Source organism: Fistularia commersonii, chromosome 20, assembly GCF_037954325.1.
Source record: "Fistularia commersonii isolate RoL2024-O1a breed Wild chromosome 20, RoL_Fcom_v1.0, whole genome shotgun sequence".
Taxonomy (NCBI): domain Eukaryota; kingdom Metazoa; phylum Chordata; class Actinopteri; order Syngnathiformes; family Fistulariidae; genus Fistularia; species Fistularia commersonii.
In genome coordinates, this window is record NC_141303.1 from 15,435,131 (window position 1) to 15,456,700 (window position 21,570).

The following is a 21,570-nucleotide window of genomic DNA, read 5'->3' on the forward strand; positions in this document are numbered from 1 at the left end:
CGCACTTGATTGGTTGCCAGATTGTTCCCAACTGACACAGGAACGTTGTACTAAGGCGGGTCCTCGGTTGAATATGGGTTGCAATGTCAGATAACATTAGAAAACGGATTATTTAGTGCTGGAATACAACATTGTTCCAATCTCACACTAACTTCAGTATCCACGATACATAGTATGTTTACCTCGTCCACTTTTTGTATAATTGGTATGTACTGAAGAATGTTCTGAGTTTGTGAATGAGCTGAATAAAGTTTGACTAAACTGACTTTTTGCTTGATATATTGTATCTTTTATTATGCAGCTTGTAACCTGGTGCACCTTATGTCTGAAAATGCAGTGTGCTGAATGGTCTTCAAAATACAGTACATCAAAAAAACACCATCAATAATGTAGAAGACTACATTTCTGGATTATCGCTGACTTGAACAGCTTTTCTCAAACATCCATCGGTAATAACATTCAGCTTTAAGCACAGCAGCCTCACTCATGTTGGTCAGATGGCCATTGCGTGTCTCTAATCATCATTGGTACCGATAACTAAAAAGCTTCATCATATTAATGCAGTATTCTAAGGCTCTCAGACATGATTAGCAGATCCACCTCCAAGTGCGCCCAAAGGTTTGCATGAGCCGACGAATGGTTGTCCGTCAGGAGTTGTGAGGTGTTTCACAGACGCTTACCTGTGCATTCGCATAACAGAGTTGCAGCTCCTTAGGCGGTCCCCAACTATTCTTTAGAAGAAGTAGCGACGAGGGTGTGAAAGAAAACACCCCATAAAAACCCATCCCCATTGTTCAGCCCTCAACTCTGTCAAAGAAGCACGACGCAGATGTGAAGCTTATTCCAACTTGCATGCTGCCAAACAACCATTCTGCTGCTCTTGCAGATGATGAATGACTTCCAGTCGTGTTGACGCTTGCTGCTTCCTCGCCGCATATACAGGCAGAGTTGAAAAAAGAGGAAGAAAAACTGATCTTTTATTCTGATGCCCCAGTGTTGTCCCAGTGTCGAGTTTACTGTGATATCTGTCATTCGGTATGTGGTCTTGTTCCATGACACAAGCCAAAGCTCATTAACACATGACATCAGATCATAAATCAAGTCACCGAACGTGATAGTGCAAAGCAGAACACACTCTATTTTTAGCAATGGGTGCTGCCCCCCCCCGCTGGTATAGAGTAAACAGTATTTGTCACTGGCTATATTTCCTTTTCTAGATTATCCCTTTAAGCTTGTGTGCTTCAGAAGAAAATGCCTATTCCGAGTTTTTCTCAGCAGCACTTTCCTGATTTTCCTGATTGACACCCAAAGTTTCCCTTCAAAAACACAAAACAGTCAACTTTAGGTTTGTGTTTGTCCAAGCTGCCTTCCCATCTGCCAGGTCGAAGAGTTACGTCAACATAAAAAGAATGTGCGCCTCAACAGCAGAGGCTCTCAGTTGAGTGAGAGACCATCGTAGTTAAACTTTAAATGTTTTTGGATCAAGCTCCCATGAGAATCCGAAGAATCCGACTGTTGATGGACCCTCTGCAATTCTTGGAGCACAGAGACGTTCAACATGTTCTTACTCTGCCGGGTTATGGATGCTTTTCATGTCAGTCAGAACCATGTCCCTGTAGCGCTTCTCCAACTCCTCCATGAACTCCATGTAGTTGCTGAACTTGAAGCCCCGGATCGGCTCCTCCTGCGAGAAAAAAACAAAAAGTTATGGAGATCTCTGGTCATGGTGGACCAATGCAGACACATCATAGGGGTGGAACATCTGAGCTAACCTAACCATTGAAACACCAAGGAGACAATGGAGCTCATCATCCAATCCAGATATCATGGAGATGGGTCACTCACTACTGTGTCTACAGCTTCCAACTTAGTAGATTCCATATCCCAGACGACCTCACCTGGCATACCGACATGACCAGCCTGGAACATTGTTGGTGCCCAGTTCACCGATGGCATACCCAAGAAGCGCAGTGAAGGCTTATGGCATCATAGAAGACTCCTTCCATCCAAACTGCAAACTATTCACCTTGTTCCCATCTGGAAGGAGGTGCAGGCTGAAGAACAGCTTCTTTCCAAACCTGCTTGCACAAATGTCTCTACCTTTTTGCCAGCCTCTCCATCACTCTGGATTTTTGACCCTCAATACTTCAAATCCTCCACCTTCTTCATCCATTCTACAGTTCCACCTGGGTCCCTCTCATTCACGCACATATCTTCTGTCTTGCTGTAATTCACCTTCATTCCTCTCCTTTCTAGGACATACCTCCACCTCTCTAGGCTTTCCTCCACCTGCTTGCTGTGCTCAGGTAGATAACAATATCAACTGCAAACAATCACAGTCCATGAAATTCTGTCTAACCTCGGCCTGCCCAAAGGGCACTCCAAAGGGCTACTCCATAGCAAACAACAAGGGCCTCAAAGCAGATCCATGATGCTCTCCCACCACCACCATGAACATCCTTCTGTCTCAGAAAACGTTAAGTAGTTTTGTAATAAGGGGTTCTTGGCTCACACAGATTCTTATAGTTTGTAAAAATAAAAAGAAAAGCAGCATTACTAACATATTATTAACAGACATTGGTGGAGAAAATATAAAAATCAATCAGTTGAATATGAAGCACAAACAGTGAAAACTCAAAGCCACTGAATTACCAATGAAAAAGAAGAGTAGTAATAGTGCTATTAAAGGCCAAAACAGGTTTTGGCATCAATGAATCTCATATATAATTTAAATTCTATTAATTACGTGTCTTTGCTCCTGTTTCTTGAAGGGTCATAGTTTTGTCTCCAAGGCCTCATAAAGTTAATGGCTGATGGTGCAAAAAAATACAAAAAAAAGGCAAAACAGGAAAACAAGGAGCAGAAATCTACAAGGAAATAAGAAAACAAAGCACTGATAAAGATTGAAAGGCAAAGATGCCGCCTTGTTGTGCTCTTTGTTTTTTTTATTATAAAGCACAAAGCTCAGAATCAATAACTGATTAAAATGTCCTTTTGAATTTGAAACAGCGAGGAGCAGCTGGATCTGAGCAAAGTTGCTGCGGACACAAAGATGCTACTTCTTGTCTCCAAGCTTTTTTCCAACGGACGCTATAGTTCCTGACTTTCCATGACGGCTCTCACGGCAACGGTTTATAGGAAAATGAAGAGTGAGGTTGCCATATCAAGACAAGATTACTGAAGTGAAGATACGCTAACTCCTTGAGGAGGACCCGACCACAACAATGGAGTCATATATTTGAGAAGACAACAGCCGTTTTCGGACAGAGCAGCTTGAAGAGCTGTCCACCTCGAATTTGGTTCCAGGAAGTCGCCTCTCCCAAGGGAACCTTTTAGTTTTGCGTTCCCTCAGGCAGTGAACAACCACGGCAGGGTCAGGGTTACATCTGCGACGTGCACCTTCAGCTCTGTGCTCTAAACAAAGCAGTGAAGAAGAAGAGGAGGAAGACCACACGGACACAATGAATGTGGAAGCTGCCACAGCATTCATGGAATGATAACCATGGACGGTTGAAGTGTTTTTATGGTGTTTTTATCTTCACCCTGTGGTGAAGAACCCCAGAATTAGCTAACTCCGGACATATTCTGGTCCGCAATGTAGCTGTCCCTCTGCAAGCCCTGGAAATCCATCTTTGGTCTAGCAGACCAGAAGAGCTTAGACCTCTTCATAGTTCCATTTCTCACTGCTTCTCTCAATTTGGTCCCAAGAAAAAAGCTGACCAGAGACCAGAATAGCCGCTATAATGGCTGGACAGAACATTCAAGCGTTGAGACGAGAAAGTGAACATTTGCACACCTTATTTGCCTCATTTGTCCACTAATGATTTAAGCATTGGCTGCTGTATCTGCTGCGTGAGAGAGACTTGGCATTGGCCCGCAAAAACAGCCAACGTCAGAGATGCAGATTCCACAGCGCGGCGAGGGACTGCAATCGACAGACACACCAAACACAGATTAAGGACTCACACATACACACCCTTTACCCTTCTTGCTCTCCAAGACGAGGCAACCAAAAATCGGTTTAATGTCCTGCAACATCTTGTCAGCACTTTTTCTAATCCTTCATCACGGTTGTTTCATCACCGTTGAGGACGGCTTTCTGGATAATCTAATTATGGTTTAATTTTATTAAGGTAATTAACTCTAACAAGAACAGAGTACAGCGGGAACAGCACCTGTGCAAGGGGATATTTTGCTAAAATAAAGTGGTTTTCACTTGTTTTTTTAGAAACAGATCTATTCTTTATGGATGACACTGATTTACATGACAAGACAAAATTTGGCAATATTAAACTTGTGTTGGTCTTTTGCCCTTCCACGATGATCCCACCAAGCTAACAGTGTGGCCTCGCTGCTGGCACCATCAGTGAAGGTCATTGTGGCCCTCAGGTGTGAATTCAACTGAGGCACTTACCGACTTTCACGTCAAGAGGCAGATTTTCTATTCATTCTTAATTGTTTGAACAACAAAAAAGAATCAAAGGATATATCTATTCATTTTTTCATTCTTTACCGCCTATCCTGCATTCAGGAACATGGGGTTGTTAGAGTCACCCAACGTTTACAGACATACAACTACTTATTCTTTCATTCACGTGTCAAAAAAGACCTGCAATTTAGCAATTAGGCTCCTCAATCAGGCTAAATGATGAGATGAAATGTTCTTTAATGATCCCATGCTTAGGAAATCATTTGGCAGCAGCAGCATGGCGTACAAAGACGAGATAGTGACAAGCTAGCTAAAAATACAAGTAAAAAAAAAAAATGAAATTAATAAACTCTGAAGTGTAAAAGTATAAAGTATAATCTATTTAAAAAAATAAGTAATAAATTAAAAAAAGTCAGGCGGCATGGTAAGAAGGCAGCATGGTGGCGGAGTGGTTAGCGATTCTGCCTCACAGCACGAAGGACCTGAAGGGAGAGGACCTTTCTATGTAAAGTTTACATGTTCTCCCCATGTCTGCTTTGGTTTCCAAAAGTATGCAGCAGGCTAATTGGAAAAAAATTGGGAAAATTACCCAGAGGGAGTGAATATTGTCGGTCTTGGTATGTGGCCCTGTGATTGACTGACGACCAGTCCAGGGTGTACCCTCTTAGGAGAAGCTGCTCCGCTGTCTATCCACTGTGAAGTGAAGGGAGTGGTCCCGGTTGTCTATGATGGATGACAGTTTACACTGTGTGTTGTTAGAGTTTGTGTAAACCTTTAGTTTCCCCAATAATTTTATTGTAAATTTGTTTCATGAATCAAGTAAAAAGCAGTTCACACGAACTGAAAATGCTGACAGCAATGTTGAATGGTAATAGCAACTTGTTATTTTGTTTTTTTTTTTCCCAAATTTTGCAGCCGCCTGGTGGATCGTGATAGAGAATGGACGTCATGCACAGAAAGTCTGTCTGCTCCAAGACAGCAGTTAGGAGACTTTTTTACAAAAAAAACTGCTGTTTTTTGCACAATAACATTGCACCTCAACAACTTCCTCCCCTCGCAATCATGGTTTCACTTCCTCCTTTGCCTCTCGTTTTTTCTCTCTCTCCTTGCAGTGGCCTTTGAAGCGGTTAGCGTTCCAAGTTCACCGCCTCTCGTACGGATTTATAGGGGTGTTTCCTTAACATTAATTGGAAATCGCTTGGCGTGGACATCTAAATTAAAATCAATAGCATTCCCCGACTTCATTCTTTTTGTCCCGCTGGCTAACAACTGTCAGCACACACGTGAACCCCGCATAGCATTTCACAATTTTACCTTGGATTGCTTTGTGCAAGACCAAATAAAAGGTGGGGGAGTGGAAACTCATGCACAACTTAAGTCACAGAATCTCTGTGTCCTCAGGGAGGAGCAAGGGACAGGGAGAAGAAAGAGATTAAAAAGTAATGAAAAATGAACCATTTTTTTAAGAGAGAACGGTGACTCCAGAGGGAAGCGTAACTTCTGGATACTCTGGCATTGCCATTCATAAGCAGTCTGGGAGCGTTTGAGAAGCTCAGGGGGATTTACAACAAGCATCTGCATCCATGCAACAAAATGTGAGAGACTACAGAAATCTACAGCGTGCAATGCGATGTGATGAGGAACCATCAGTCTCAGGATTCAGCTCTTCACCTGAAGGACTCAGGACACTGAAGACTCCAACACTGGGACTAGTGCAGATCCGATTTTTTACACCCTCAGTTGCTCACACACTTATTTCCAAGCGTTGCAGTGGTGGCAACAGATGCTAATAACCAAGTATGCTACCAACACAGGAGCAAGGCACGGCTTTCTGACCAAGAACCACAAGAAACTCCCTAAAAACAGGTACATAGCCAAAAATCAGTACACCTTTGTTGTGAAAATATTTTATGTAACTCAGTAACTTTACTGTTCTGTAGGACACTAAGATGTCCTTGCTTAATCAACTGCCTTTGTTCCAAAAAATGTGTCCTTCTCCAAACAATGCGTTCTTCTCCATCTCATACAAAAACCCCAGTAGTCACACAAGCATGCCTCCGAACTGATGGAATTTTGTCCACATGACGGAACTTCCTCTCTTTGCATAAAAACCCATCCAGAGACCATCCTTTGCTTTTCACCAACTTTCTTAGAAAAGCCTACAAAAAATTCCACAACACCTTCCACAGTGTTTGAGTTTTCCCCCAATGTTGAGCTAATTTTACTCAGCTACTGGGACTCCAGTGTCACTGTCATCGTCAAGTCAGTAGCGGCACAAATGACACTTGTGTCATTCCTGTCTTCTCCTGTCCGAGATAGTCCAGACAAACAACCAGGTTAGAAGATGGAGATGCCAAAATGAGCAACAGAATAACCTAAAGGCCCAGGTCCAATCCGCTGTGCAAAAACACAGACTTTTCAGGTATGCACTCAGAGGCACCTCAGGCCTGTAAACCTTGTGCAAAGAGACAAAACTTCATTCTCTTTCCCTCTGAAACACCATGACACCAGCTGGGCTGACAGTCTCTCTCTGCCAACGACACCACGCTGTCACCTAGTGATGAGTGGGTGGAGCCTATGATGACTTCCTGGAGTTCTCCACCCCAGCCAATGCTGTTCATACCACTTTCATGAACACAAGGACCACATGCTGGAGTAAATACAGAGGATCTCCCGGTGGAGGCTGGACTGTCAGTCCAGCTCAGCAAATATTCTGCCGGGTGACATTAATCCGGCAGAGTCGTCAAACTAAAGTCGCTGCGCCCTCTTCATTTATCGCGTCGGCAAAAGAGTTGCTGATATGGCTGAATCTGAGAAGGAGTGCAGATAAGCAGTGGACTATTTTAGGTTTGTTATTCTTTGAGCAGGAGACAGATCGGGTTAAACAGGGTAAAAATTAGACAAAAAAAAAAAATAGGGAGGCACCACTGAAGAAATTAATAGCCGACTTTACTTAAGATCTTCAGCTCTGCTCAGATGGGATGGTGCACACACATTTCTACACATCATACATATCAGGGTTGGACTGTCAAATGATTACATTGTTTGGTCAGATTAATCACAGGGCTGCTGTGGATTAATTTAGATTGATCAGGATTGAAAACAAATTCATGATCAATTGTATTTTATTTTGTGGGGGTAAAAAGACTCATGATAGAAGGCCATATATGTCAAAAAAATTGTATACACACACACATATTAATATTTATAAATATATATATACATATACATATATATATATATGTATATGTACATATATATATATGTGTATATATAATCTTGCCGATTTATATATGCTGAGCCTTGACGTGTTGCTTCAAACAGGAAGTGCTTCATGGACAGGAAAACTCCTTCCTAAAGAGTGTGACGACTACTTCCTGTCCAGAGGCCAATGTGGTGTTGAAGGTCGGCCATCTTGGCGAGATCTGTTCTGACACCAGATGGAGTTGAAGCATCAATCTGATGTTAATCGAATTAATCGCGTAATTAATTTAATCTGGATTAACATGTTTATTTTGACAGCCCTGATTTTAATATCAGTTTCAAAAGGTGAGAGTCTGTATCTGATTAAAACCACCACTGTTTAAGGGCACACACACACAACATCATTTTAAACATCTTTTAGAAATTTATTACATTTTGGAGGCGACTTTCAGCTGATTTTCAGCTATACCTGTGAGGTTGTAATGTTGGGACTCCACCTCCAATCTTGCGGGCGTGCCGCAACAGCAAAATAAAAAACGAAAGTCTCGGGACAGTGAGTGATTCATGATGTCATCCGCGGGAAGATCCGGGTGCTGCTACCCAACACCGCCCCCTCGGTGTGCTTCTACACAAGATGACTTATTATGGCACTCCTAACAAGTCCTTTGCCTTTTTGAATTTTAATTGAGATGAAATATAGATATTCCTCTTGTGAGACATGAAGGACGGGTGTCTTTGTGTCTGTGTATGTGTCTGAACACACACACACTCAGTGAAATTAGTTCTCATATTGTTTCCCGGTGACGGAAGGAGGAGAAGGGCGGCCGTCGGACATGAAACTTTTAAAAGGAGTTCGATTCAGGACGCCGATGGTTTAGTGCACCTGCTGTTGCACACGCACAGACACAGAATACAGACACAGACACAGACACACGCACACACAGGCCTATCTGTTGCGGTTGCATCTGATGCCACAGCTCATTAGAAGTGCTCCCTTAGATAAAGTCTCCATCACAGATCTTTTGTTTTCGCAGGAAGTGTCGGCGTTAACGCGGCTGCCACTATTAGCCCGAGATGAGGCTGTTTGAAATCTTTAATGAGCACTGCAGGGAGTGCCCCGCCAGGCTCCAGTCTCCAACATTAGTGGGAGGGGGTGTCTCGGGCAGCACGACCTTCGACCCTCACCAGATCCTCCCGGTTGTCTGGATGATTTCATCTGCATTGAAAGCAGGAGGGGATTTTAACACAGCGCTACCTTTCAGGGTGCTGCTGCTGACACTACACACCATGGTGGGAGGTGTGTGTGTGTGTGTGTGTGTGTGTGTGTGTGTGTGTGTGTGTGTGTGTGTGTGTGTGTACATGTGTGTGTACATGTGTTTGTGTATGTGTGTATGAATTCTTTATGGATGTGAATCACCCATGAATACTTAGTTTGAAGAGGGTGTTTTGCACGTCAGTGGAAGCTTTGGAAAAAAAAAACTCTCCACAGGACTTTTTTCAGACGAGTATCCAGATGGCTTGTACCCAAAAATCATGAAAAACAGCTTTGCTTCCTCTCCTTCTTCTTCCCCACCTCAAACGTCAGCGAGGGTGTGCTCCAAATATAGAGCGGCAGGAATTTGTTTTCATTTTTCCCGCTGCCAAGCCCCGTCTCCCACGAGCTTGCTCACCTCGCACCGCTCGCCGAGCTGACAGGCTGTTTACGCAGAACTTCAGTTCTGAAACAGGCGATTCAACTTCCTGTGGTTTCAGTGGAAAATCCTTGAATTCCATAAAAAACTACAAATTCCAGGTTTGTAGTCTCCCTGGCCTGTGATTTGTTGACTGAATGAGAAGGTCCACCTCTCCTGTTTGACAGAATTACACTTTGTCATTGGACATTTCTGGCTTCAACGCTTCTGCAGAGAACATCTTCGATGTCTCAGATGGATCAGGAGCCCGGTTGTCTCACTGACTGGTCACTCCAGGATGGAGTGACCAGTCAGTGATTATATCGGTGGACGGGTGGTGGAATTGGAGGTCCCGAGGAAGACCAAAGAGAGGATTTCTGGACATAGTGAGAAATACTTTGACGTTAGTTGGCATGAGAGAGGAGGATACATAGAATAGGGCTAGATGGTGAAGGTTGATCTGCTGTGGAGACCCCTGAAGGGAAAAGCCCACATGAAAAGAAGATGATTCATTAATTATCTAATTCACGGTCAGGGTTGCAGGGGTCTGCTGTCATTGGGCTGGATGAGGAGTTCACCCTGGATCAAGGGCTCACACAGGGCTGCATATATAAACCTACAACAATGCACCCTATTATTCACGCGTCTGGACAATGTGGGGTCTCCAGTGAACCTCCTGGATGGTTCATGGGGAGGAGAACATGGAGGCCCCACCAGGAAACCCCTGTCCAGAATCCAATAATGGATTTTTCAGATCATTCCATTTCCAACGTCCTCCTGAATATCTGCTGATTTATTGCTATATCTTGCAGAAAAGCCACAAACTGCTTTGGTTTCTTTTTTGCTTCACAAGCACAGGGGACATATTGCAGACAGCCCCCGGCCTCATTTTGGTCAAATGCAGCACAATGAACCTCCCAATAAATACCTACGAATCAACAAAAAACAATCCATTGCATCTCATAAAAACAGCTCCCAAAGAGGTTCTCGAGATATTTATACAAAAAAGACAGGAATAGATTGGTAGGTAAATGAGCCCATAAAGCCAAGATAGCTCGGCCGCGCTTGCTTGGCTCAAATAGACTTTAAAAGGGAGGAATATTCTGCTTGTGGCTGCATTTGCGCTCTATCTGACCTTAAGGAACACCTGGAGCTCTTGGGAGTGCGTCCGCCGCAGGATCTCCGACTGCAAGTGCTTGAACAAGGACACACACAGGTACACCTGGTAATCAGGGCCCATGACCATGCAGGTGGAGATGTAGTGGCAGATTTCAGGCCAGTCCAGATAGTTCCAGAAGCACTGAGTCAGCCAGTGGAGACACATCTGTAGGACAATTGGAAAAGAAAAAGGATTGAAAATCATTGTGGTGTAGGACAGACAATCAGTGGTCTATACTTCTATGCTTGGCAGTTTGGGAAGCATCAGTTTGGGCAACTTGGGGCTCAGTGTCTTGCCAGAGGACACCCGGGAATCAAACCGCCAACCTTACCATTGAGCCACAGCCTCTCCACAGTACAGGAAAGAGAACTGTTGTCACACACATACCAAAAGTGCATCGCTCAACAAGCCGGCAGAATTATTTTTGCATCACGGCAACCGGATTGGCCACCGCAGAAATACGTGGTTTGACTTTTACTCTGTCGTCATGGCAACCAGATTTCTCTTTTTTCCCCCGGTGAATTTAAAGAAAACAAGATGCTACCATGAAAGTTGGAGAGGAGACAAACGTCACGCAAACTCAGGTTTCAGAAACAGGTTCTTATGTTGTTATTCCCACAAGTATTCTACACATCTGACGGCGGTTAAACCAAAGGTAGGAGTTAAGAGAGGCAGAGATGGAGATGTAGAGGTTTCTCTTTGGGGGTGAGGATGATGAAGAAGATCAGATGACAGCACCTTAGATGTTCTGGAGGTAACAGTCAGAATGAGACTATTGGGACATGGACAGAGGTGGGATGGTGAAGATCTGGTTAGAAGGATGCTGATGTTGGAAGAGGTCTAGAGGAAGACCAGAGAGGAGGTTTATGGATGGAGTTGAAGAGAACATGAAAGTAGTGTGAGAGGAGTTAGATGGCGGCTGATGATTTGCTGTGGCCCCTGAAGGAAGCAGCCCAATAGGAGTAGAAGTTGAAACTCGTACTCCGAACCACGGATGAAGATGATAAAACCATTTGGAAGGAGTCTCCTGAGGCTCCAATCCTGGAGATGTGATCTCAAGCACCTTCACACCACCTGACTGCAGCACAGCAATTAGTGTTGTCCTCTGGTGGCCACTACAATGAGTGTTATATTCACCTCAGACCAGCAGGCACATCCAAAGGTATTCTATCATCTATGATGAGCGCGCACACACACACACACAGACACACACACACACGGTGTGCTCGTCTGTTCTGCATGTCTGCATGTCTAATTTACTTCTTCTGCTGACTTGGCTTCCTCCACATTCTGGAAAGATGTTTATTTTGAGAGGAAAAAAAATGATAACTCACAACAGGGCCGAATATTGAGGTGGGATCAAGGGACAATGAGATAAGTAGCTGCATGCTAATGTTTATTTCTGCGTCTGATAACTGAGTTGAGACCTGTGGTATTAATGCTGCAGCTCAACGAGCTCCTCTCAACCATTCTCTTTGAAAAGAACACAAAGTTCTGCCGTTTCTTTCCTCCTCCCACCCCCACACACAAAAAAAAAAGAGTTTATTTACCCTCTGAGGATGCGGAGAGTCTGATTTTATGGCAGCTCCCGGCATCTGATGGTAAACAGCCTCGTAATCCTAAATTAAAATCTGAATTCAGATATTCTAAAAAGACGGAGATTGACGTTCTTGCGGTTATGTAGCATCCGGCACCATCTTCTCAGTGGATCTGGGCGCATGCTAGCTCTGCTGTGGTAAATGGGTAATTTTGGGCGGCGGTGGTCGACAATTTCCTACCCCGGGGCATGAAGGACAGATGTAGTCACGCCACGCAGCCCGTTTATAAATTTCCATTGCTGCTAATTTCATCCAGCCTGGGGCGCTTCGGGGCCACAGAGGGAGAAGTCTTTCGGCAGAGAAGAAGATGAAGAGGTTCCTCTTTGGGAGTGAGGAGGGTGGACAAGATTGGGAATAGTTGGGACAGGTACAAGGGAGGGAAGGTGCATGACAGGAGGCCTTGAGGAGGACCAAAGACAGGATTTATGGACACAGTAAAAGGGGACATGAAGGTAACCCCCGAAGAGAGCAGCCATTAGAAGAAGATGCAGACATCCTTCGTTTTCTTCACAAGGCGCATACATGCTCAATGTTGAACCCTGATGAGGGTTCTTCAATCCGTCCTTCACCTTCACTTGCTGCATGATCATCTACATTCCCCGGGAGCTCGCAGGTATGTACCCAAACTCGGCAAACAAAGTTTGGGTACTGATCTCTCAACACTATGGGAGACCAGTGCTGCACTCAAGTGCGTCCAACAAAGGAGCAGAGAAGAAGTCAACCTGCATTATCTCAAAGTCAACTGCTCTCGCCATGTTTGTCGGAAACAGAACTTTTAGGTGAACTCCACAATGCCGTCGAGAGGTTGTACTGCTGAACAACCATGTCAACATAAACCAGGAATGGGAAAGCCATGGGCAGGGTCATTTGACACGGACATACTTATTTACATACACAAAGTTAGTATAAATGAGCCCTAAAATGCCTTGCACCCCAAAATGCCGGTCGTCTGCCGCCTGGCAGTACCTTCTAAAATCAGCCGTCAGTTTGCTTTGAGGGAGATGGCGGGTGCAAATCCGTTCAATGTTAAATTGGTTTGCCTGAAACTGGCCCGAGATCATTATGGACCCCACTTCAGCAAATGAAAACAGTGACATCCCAATTTGTGTGTCACAGTACAGAGGAAAAACTGGAGCCTCAGCCTCCTGTTTAACAACCCGCAGGCACACAGACATGCACGTCGCGGTTGTTAATCCTTCAGGTTCTCTCCAAAAGCAAAGCCACTGAGGAGCTTCTGCGGGTGGTTTTTGGGTTCAAATACAGCACAGAATCCTCAAGAACAACAAAACGACTGAACTGAAAATCAACTTTGGGTCTCAGGTGTCTTTATTTCTTTACTAACCCTCTATTACCGTATTTTCCGGACTATAAGTCGCAATTTTTTCATAGTTTGGCCAGGGATGCGACTTATACTCTGGAGCGACTAATTTGTGAAATAATTGAGCTCTCTTTCTCTGATGTATGTGTGTCTGTGTCTGTGTCTGTGTCTTTAATATAACAGCGATCGTCACACACACGCCAACCAATCAAAAGTCAGCTGGGGCGGGTCATGGCAGAAGTGTGTTGTGAAAAAATATGCGACCAGCGACTTCTGTAAAATTGAAAATTGATCATTTCAACATCCGCACTAACTTATAAAAACAACTGAGAAGGGCTGAACAAAAATGGCACCGAAAAGAAAATCATATTCTGCAGGTTACAAGCTGGAAGTAGTGAAATATGAAGCCGAAAATGGCGATCGAGCAGCAGAGAGAAAGTTTGAAGTTAGTGAGAAACTTGTAAGGGACTGGCGAAAAGCGGAGGTTACTCTTACTGAAATGAAGAAAACTAAAAAAGCTAATCGCGGGCTAAAAGCTAGCTGGCCTCGGCAAAAGGAAGTAGTTCACACTTGGGTGCTTGAACAACGTGCTGCCGGGAGAGGATTGTCAACAGTACAGTTGCATCTGCCAAGGAGATGAATAGAAATGACTTTGCGGGAGGACCTTCCTGGTGTTACCGCTTCATGCAATGCAATCGCCTCTCTATCAGAGCAAGGACGCCATCCTGTCGGGATCCAAAAAGGCTGGAATAATTGGAATTGCAAGTGACGATGACTCTGACGTAAGCGACGTACCGGTAGATGAGGAAGCACCACACTGTCTACCTTCACAGTTGGCAGAGTTGTTCAGAAGTGACACAAAAGAAGACGATTTTGTTGGATTTAGTGATTAAGAGTGACACAGATTGTTCGGTTGTAGCATGTTGTAGCACGTTATTTGGATGACTCTTACCGTAATATGTTACATTAACATAAGCCTACCAGGCACGTTCTCAGTTCGTTGTTTATGCGTCATATAGGCTATATTTGTTCAGCCTGTTGTTCTCCATTCTATTTTAATTTAAAATTGCCTCTCAAGATGAAATGTCTATCCTTGGTGTTAGATTTTATTAAATAAATTTCCCCCCCAAAAATGTGACTTATACTCCAGTGCGACTTATATATGGTTTTTTTGTGCCTTTTTTCATGCCTTAAAATGTGGTGACGAGTTGCAGTGCCACAAATTAAGAAGCCCCATGTTGAGGACAACGGGGCATAACGGTCCATCAACGAGTAGCTTTTATTTACTCAATAGCTACAGGATCCTGGTCACTCACAGGCTTTAAAAATGCATCACTGTCAGGAAAACAAGCACCAGGTGACACGATGATGAAGCGGCAACAAGGTAATTTAAACACTTTCCTGCAAGACTTTCAGCACGAAAACAGAGGGGGATGAAACAAACTCACCGTACGGTGAGGAATTCCAGCAAAATCGAGCATGTTACCGGTCCTTCAAGCTTGTTGTAGCTATTAGGTTTGTTTCCTTACTTGAAATGGTTCAGCCCTCTCATCTGAGGAGGCTTCCTCAGGTCTGGGGGCCCAGCCCCGGCTGATGTCTCACCAGAGTTGGTAGTGGCCTCGTTAGGACCAGGTGTCACTGACTCCTTCTAACCTCAGAGCACTTTTTGATGTTTCAGCCCAGGTCCTGGCCCACAACAAAGGTCCCTTCCCACCATAAAGATAATTTCTATCAGATAAAAGCCCCTTCCTGCTGCACAGAAACAGACACTGTGATGACGCACAATTTTCCACCGTACGGAAGGCGGAGGTGTTTGATGCACAGCTTTGTCGGATCTTTCAAAGCCAAGACTCTCGGAACAGATGTTTTCCGTTTCACGTTTGAGGAGCACGTGCCCGCAATCAACTTGGGGAGGACATGAGCGACGGGGAGGAACATTAGCGTGTCACTGCCCACTGAAACAAAAGGGAAAGGGTTCCGATTGCTGGAGCAAGCGTGGAGGTTTTTTTTTAAAAGTGGTACGGAGGTTGTTCGGTGAACCGCAGCCGTCAGCCGCCAATGGAATCAAGCGCAAGATGATTTGTGCCGAACAAAACGTTTTGTTTTTTTTTTTTGGAGAAGAGAAGTCCACATCAAAGAAAATGAGCGCCAAGGAGAGGCGGTCGATGTCAAACATGTGTTTTCGTGGTTCTTTTTTATTCATGCAAAGGAGTGGGACGATGGAGGTCGTAGTAATGAGGTCCTAGCATTTGGCCCCAACTCCTTGCCTGATGATGATGATGATACAAATCTAAAAACTTAGCATTTGTTTAAAATAGAGGCCTGATAATCTGCCATGACCAAAAAAAATGAGTTCTGCGACAACTCTGCAAGGGACAATGGGAGCAGCACTGTTCCTCATTAATTTCCATTCATCTCGAAGGGCTTCGCCTAAATTTGATTATTTGCTTACTTTTTTAACTTTGCTGCAAAACTAAGAACTAAATCCTGAGTTTTTCTTCCCCACCTAAATCTGACCATGAACTCGGATTGAATAGCGCCCGTGAGAGGTGGAGCTGAGGGGCTTGTTTATGCCACCATAACGTCAGGTACTTCGTCAAACATCACTTGCCTGCTTTCCAAGTTCTGTTCAGACAATATCAAAAAAGGCGACGGCAGAGGAGTTGGTGATAATAAACAGCAGTCGCTTAAGATACAAATTTAATTAGTTTCAGAAGTGGATTCGTATGATGATTTTTTTCATATCTTAAATAAGTTTCAGGAAGAACTTTCTCCCCTCTATGCCTACTCTTGTTTTAAATCACGATATATAGAGCACGCTTTCTCACTTATGATTGTCTGCATTATGGTATCACCAGCGATCTCTTTCTCTTTCACCCACGTCAGAAGGAATTTTTCCATGTTGTCATCAATAGATGTCCGTTTTTGCAACATCATAGTAATGCCCTTGGAAGGCTTCATAGCCTTTAGGGATCTTGCTTTAGAATTTTACATTGTACAATGCATCATGGATGCATTGCGATTATATTTACATGCGATATCTGTAACACATACACTACGTTTGTGCTTCACTATTATTTTGTGCTTAATTTCCATAGAAAGCATCATCTTTCTAGGTTCACCACTTGCTTTCTTTGGGCCCATGATGGTTATTAAAAAAAATTGTAAAATAATCACAAACATATAAAATACTGCCACACAAGAGATAGGAACATGTCACGAGATATGTGTACTGTACCAACTACCAAGTGGCTGAGGGATTCTGGAAGCTGCAAGGTGGTCGTCAAGGTGAGAGTGGCGAGCGGTGGTTCCCTCAGTTCAGAAAATGCGCAGTGTCAGGAAGCGTATTCGAGTTGCGGGAGCTCACTTGGTGAAAACCACACAAATTTCGAATTTTGATTTTCTCGCCTCGTATTCGTATCGTGATTTTTTTTTTAGTATTTCAAAGATAAAATTTGCTTGAATCGCTGTTCTTATCTTTAAAATTTGTATCTTAAGGTGCCACTCTACATCGAAGAGAAAGGTGGCACAGAATTCTACACTTGTATGCTTGGGAGTGGACAAAGGATTCTCCCTGTATGCACCAGCACCTTCTCACCTCCTCTGTCTCCTTTTGATGGTCATGGAGCATACCCCGCAACAGCAAACCCTGCTGTCACCTTTGCTGTTTGCTAAGTTCGGCTAGCTCCCTGCAAGCATACCCTGCCCCTCCTGGATATCCTCTTGGATATCTCAAGATAGTTTGCTGCCATTGGCTATGAGCTCCCCGAGGAACATACAGGATTCCACAGGAAGTGAATGCAGTTAATGGATGCAAGGCTCCGCCCGGAAGGGGACTTTACATTGCTCATGAATGAGACCCTGATCCGATGCATGCTTTGACCTGGACTGCATAGCGATTGAGTCGGCGGTGTTCGTGTGAGAACGGTTGAATTTTGATACGACTGCGGGCAAGGTAATAAAACATGGAAGCAAAAACAGACTTTACAATTTTGAGCCAATCAAACCATTTTGAAGATTGATCACCGTGGGGCCTTAGGAGGCTGGTAGGAGCCAGCTGCTGGAGGCCAACTCTAAATCAGCGCCTTAAAAAAATATAAAATAAAAATCTGTCAGTCTCTGTTTTATGATGCTGTCTGTGAACCTGGCAGTCACAGTATCATCCAGTAAACATTTACAGATATACTTTTCCACTCCATCTGGACGTGCAGGATGACCATATCTTCTAAATGCGACCACCGTCACCACTGCTGCGAGAGGTGGCTGGTTGTCACAATGACACTCGAAATGCACCATAGCAGTGGCTCATCTTCAATCCAGCCGGGGATTGGAACTATTTGTGATCTGATCACAATTTCCAAAGTCTACTGTGACGTAGACAGTCCTGTCAGGCCCTCCTGTCATGGAGGGCAGGACATTAGCGCCTCTGCCTCACAGCCAGAAAGGTCCTGATTAGATTCCCACTGGGAGCCTACCTGTGTGGAGGCTCCTTGTTTTCCCTGTGTCTGTTGGGTTCCTCAGGGTTCTCCAGGTTCCTCCCACAGTCAAAAGTGGGAGTGGGGCGGGGTCAATAGTTGCATGCCTCTATATGACATGTGAGTGAGAGGATCAATAGATGTATGCCTCAGCAACAGGACTTGAATTTCTTCACTCTTTCTTCAAGTGAAGAAATTCAAGTCCAGTTGCCAAGACAAGAAGATTTCAACAAGAATTAACCCTGACCTGGGTGATTGAGAACCTCAACAGACTTGTATGTGTCCATGTGAGTGAGAGGGTCAGTAGTTGTATGCCTCTGTATGCGGCTATGTGACTGACCGGTCCAGGGTGAACCCGGTCTCTCGCCCAACGACAGGGTGACCCAGCTGTCATTGGGTACACTCTGAGTCCAGAACAAGGAGTACAGATAACGAATAAAAGAATGGCTATCAGACCGCATCGTCAGGATGCTGGCGGCAGCGGGCAGGGGGAGGGTGGGGTTAAATGTGATCTACATTACATGCTGAATTGGTGTTTTTAGCTATGCTAACATCTGAATGGTGAAAAGATAACAGTAAACCCAGCAAGAATTGTCCCCATAGCAATGTGTTCTCCATTAATACCTCTGCGTGGGGTTCCTCAGGCTTTTACTGGAATCCTCACACAGTCAAAACACATGCTGGAGGCTCGCTGGAGACACTTAATTGTCCGGCCATGTGACTGAATCTCTATCTCTATCTCTATCTCTATCTCTATCTCTATCTCTATTTGCTGTAAAAAAGCCAAAAGCCTCAAATTTGTATCCCTAACTCACTCCCATCCCCTCCTACATCCCCAGCACAAAGAAGTTGGTGGAAAATGCATCCAGTTTGTACTGACAGCGACAGCCTCTGTCTCGTAGACACAGGCGCCACTATAGCGAGAAATTCAATTCCACACCACTTAGCTCCCAGTGAAGCGTCTGTCGCAAGCTGATACCTGGGATGGAGTGAAACCAGACATCTTGAAGGCGGAGTGGACCAGGGGAACCTCAGCTTTCACCAGCATCTCCACATAGTGAGCCGTGCTCCAGTAAATGGGGCCAATCCCTGATTGGGCCACGTCAGCAGGAACATGGACCTGTCAGGAAGAGAACAATCAGGCCAGTGCGTTTTGGTTCACCCCCTCAAATACATTGAATCTGCTCGTTTAATAAAATCGATTCAGTGTTGTAGCAGTTGTGGACTTGGACGACCAGACCCCATATCACACCTCGCTCAGGTTGCAAGATGGTTGCTAGTTTGATTCCTCACAGCCAGCCCGTGCCATTGAGCAAGACACCAGAGCCTGACCTGCTATGCAAGTTAAATGCGGCGTTCACTTTTTGCTGATGATGTTGTCATGTATGTTTAACTGAACATGAAGACAGAAAATGCTTCTTATTTAGCACCACAGTTAAAGCATGGCAACGCGGTGGTTAGCACCAGACAGCCAGAAGAAGAATAAATACCTTCATTGTCACATAGTTCTACATAGAGCACAGCATCAGCAATATTTTACCACAGCATTTAACCCATCATTGATGCACCATGAGCAGAAGGCAGCTAAGGAACAGTGCCAGGGGAAAAGTTAGGGGTGTCTTGCTCAACAACATCTCCAGGTTCCTCCAGGTTCATAGTCCCAAATCATGCTCCTTGGAGATCCTGAATTGCCAAGACGTGTGAATTAGAGGGTAAGTGGTTGTCCATCAATGGCCCTGTGATTGGCAGGTGAACCCCCGCTTCCAGCATCCCTGGAACCCAGAAGCGGTACGGACAATGGATGAATGAATGGTTAAAACATTTGTTGCCACGTGGATGAATTTGCCAAGGGCAGAGCCTCACTCACCCCGGTCCAACTGAGCTGTAATTGGTAGTGAGGGGGGCGGCAGGCCTTTGCCTAATGAGCCTTGCTTCATCTGGACACCTCAATATTCGCGTCCAAGGGTGACTGAAACCCGACGTCATGTTCGGCCCCCTCCTACCAGATCCAACTGTTACCTTTATTTTCTCCACTAATGATTTTTTTTTTGTCTGCTGTTTCTCGCCATCATCACTCTCCATGACTCAGCAGTGAGAAATAAATAAAAATAAACTGAAAATAAAAACGCCCAATTTTTTTCTCCCAGCAAAAAGTCGACACAAGAATCATTGGGTGGGAAACACTGCGAAGATTTTATCATTTTTGTTCTTTCATGTGTATTTGTTCCTATGTTGTGTGCACACACGCACACACATACACATAGATCTAGATCTAACTGCAGTGCGTAGGAGTCAGTATTTCCAGAACCAAACCCTTTTCTAAAGAGCAAACCCAACCAAAACCTGACCGCATTTGCAGGGGAGTTCTCCTCAACCATCATGGATGGCGGAGGAGATCCCATCATACACTCCATGTTCTTTGTGGGATTCCTCTGGGTTCTCCAGGTTTCTCCCACAGTCCAAACACATCCAGGGGGTTCAATGAAGACTCTGATCTGTCCAGATATGTTAATGACAGGCTGAATGGTTGTAAGTCTCTATATGACATGTGTATAGAGGGGCAATAGTTGTATGTCCCTGTGATGCGTGCACAACGTGCAAAATATGCATGTGAATGAGAGGGTGAATGGTTAAACTTTTCTTGTGCGAATGAATGAGTGCTTGTGTGTCTCTGTGATGTATGAATGAGATGGTGAGCAGTCATCCATCCCCATTTGTTTGTGAATGAATGAATGAATGGTTGCATGAGTGAGTGAATAGTTGTGGATGATGGAGATCCCATCATGCGCTTCAAGCCCTGAGGAGATCCCATCATTGAGACCCTAGATTGTCCAAACGTGTGAATGAGAGGGTGAATGATTGTGTCTCCATGTGACGTGTGAATGAACAGGTGAATGGTGACCCTGAGTGCGGCATAAGCAGTATAAATAATGGATGAATGAATGAATGTGTTGGACACCACTGGTCCAATTAGAGAGCGGTTTACTGACTGCGAGGAATGGGGTGTCTCCACCAAGTGGAGAGGTTCTTGTACTCACTGAGGCATGGATCCTCGCTGGCCAGATGAAGGCAGAGGTCAGCAGGCAGGAGAGGGCGAGCAGCAGGCTCAGGGTGCGCTCCACATCTCCAGCCATCATAAGGAACACTGTGGAGGTCAGCCAGTCGTGGCCTGGATAGCCATCCTGTTGAGAGGCTGAAGGAACGAGTCAAGGAAACAAGGGCCGATCTACTTCGGCAATCCACATGGGAATGCAAAGCTAGCACGGTTCTGAGCCCCATGGGGTTTGGAGATAACTCAAAAAGGAAGAGCCGAATGTTTATCGTCTATATGGATTTAAGTTCCATCCATCTGAAGTCTCTGTGAAAATCTCCTCCAGTCTCCAAGTACCTTCATGGAAACCATGGTCCAGAAGTGTGAATGAGAGGGTGAATGCTTGTATGTCTCTATCGGACATGTGAATAGGGGGGGCGATAGTTGTATGTCTCCATAGGACATGTGTATAGGGAGTGATAGCTGTATGTCTCTATTGAACATGCCAGGAGCGATAGTTAGGGCGATAGTCTGTTAATGGGTTTGCAGGCTGTGAAGGTCTCTCCATCGTTTAGGCTTGATATAAGGAACTGTGTTTGTTCCGGGTGAACCTGCCTCTGGCCCAATCACAGCTGGGATAGCCTCCAGCCCCTCCAGACCCTGCCTGTAGGCTAAGCAGTGCAGAT

General features: G+C 44.7%; 1 protein-coding gene across 8 annotated transcripts in view; it reads right to left on the reverse strand.

Moving 5' to 3' along the window:
• Window positions 1-266: 266 nt before the first annotated feature.
• tbc1d32 (TBC1 domain family, member 32) overlaps window positions 267-21,570 on the reverse strand; it is a 100,403-nt gene continuing 79,099 nt past the window's right edge. For 4 of the 8 annotated variants that reach the window (XM_086167350.1, XM_086167348.1, XM_086167351.1 and 1 more), the window contains 4 exons: window positions 20,892-21,046; window positions 18,833-18,973; window positions 10,439-10,627; window positions 267-1,684 (listed from right to left, as the gene is read on the reverse strand). In XM_086167350.1, coding sequence (XP_086023476.1) covers window positions 1,565-1,684; window positions 10,439-10,627; window positions 18,833-18,973; window positions 20,892-21,046 — 605 coding nt within the window. In that variant the 3' untranslated portion in view covers window positions 267-1,564. Of the gene's footprint in view, window positions 1,685-1,808; window positions 2,038-10,136; window positions 10,628-18,832; window positions 18,974-20,891; window positions 21,047-21,570 lie in introns of those variants that run through there. The other 4 variants (XM_086167349.1, XM_086167353.1, XM_086167354.1 and 1 more) reach the window with 4 other exon arrangements.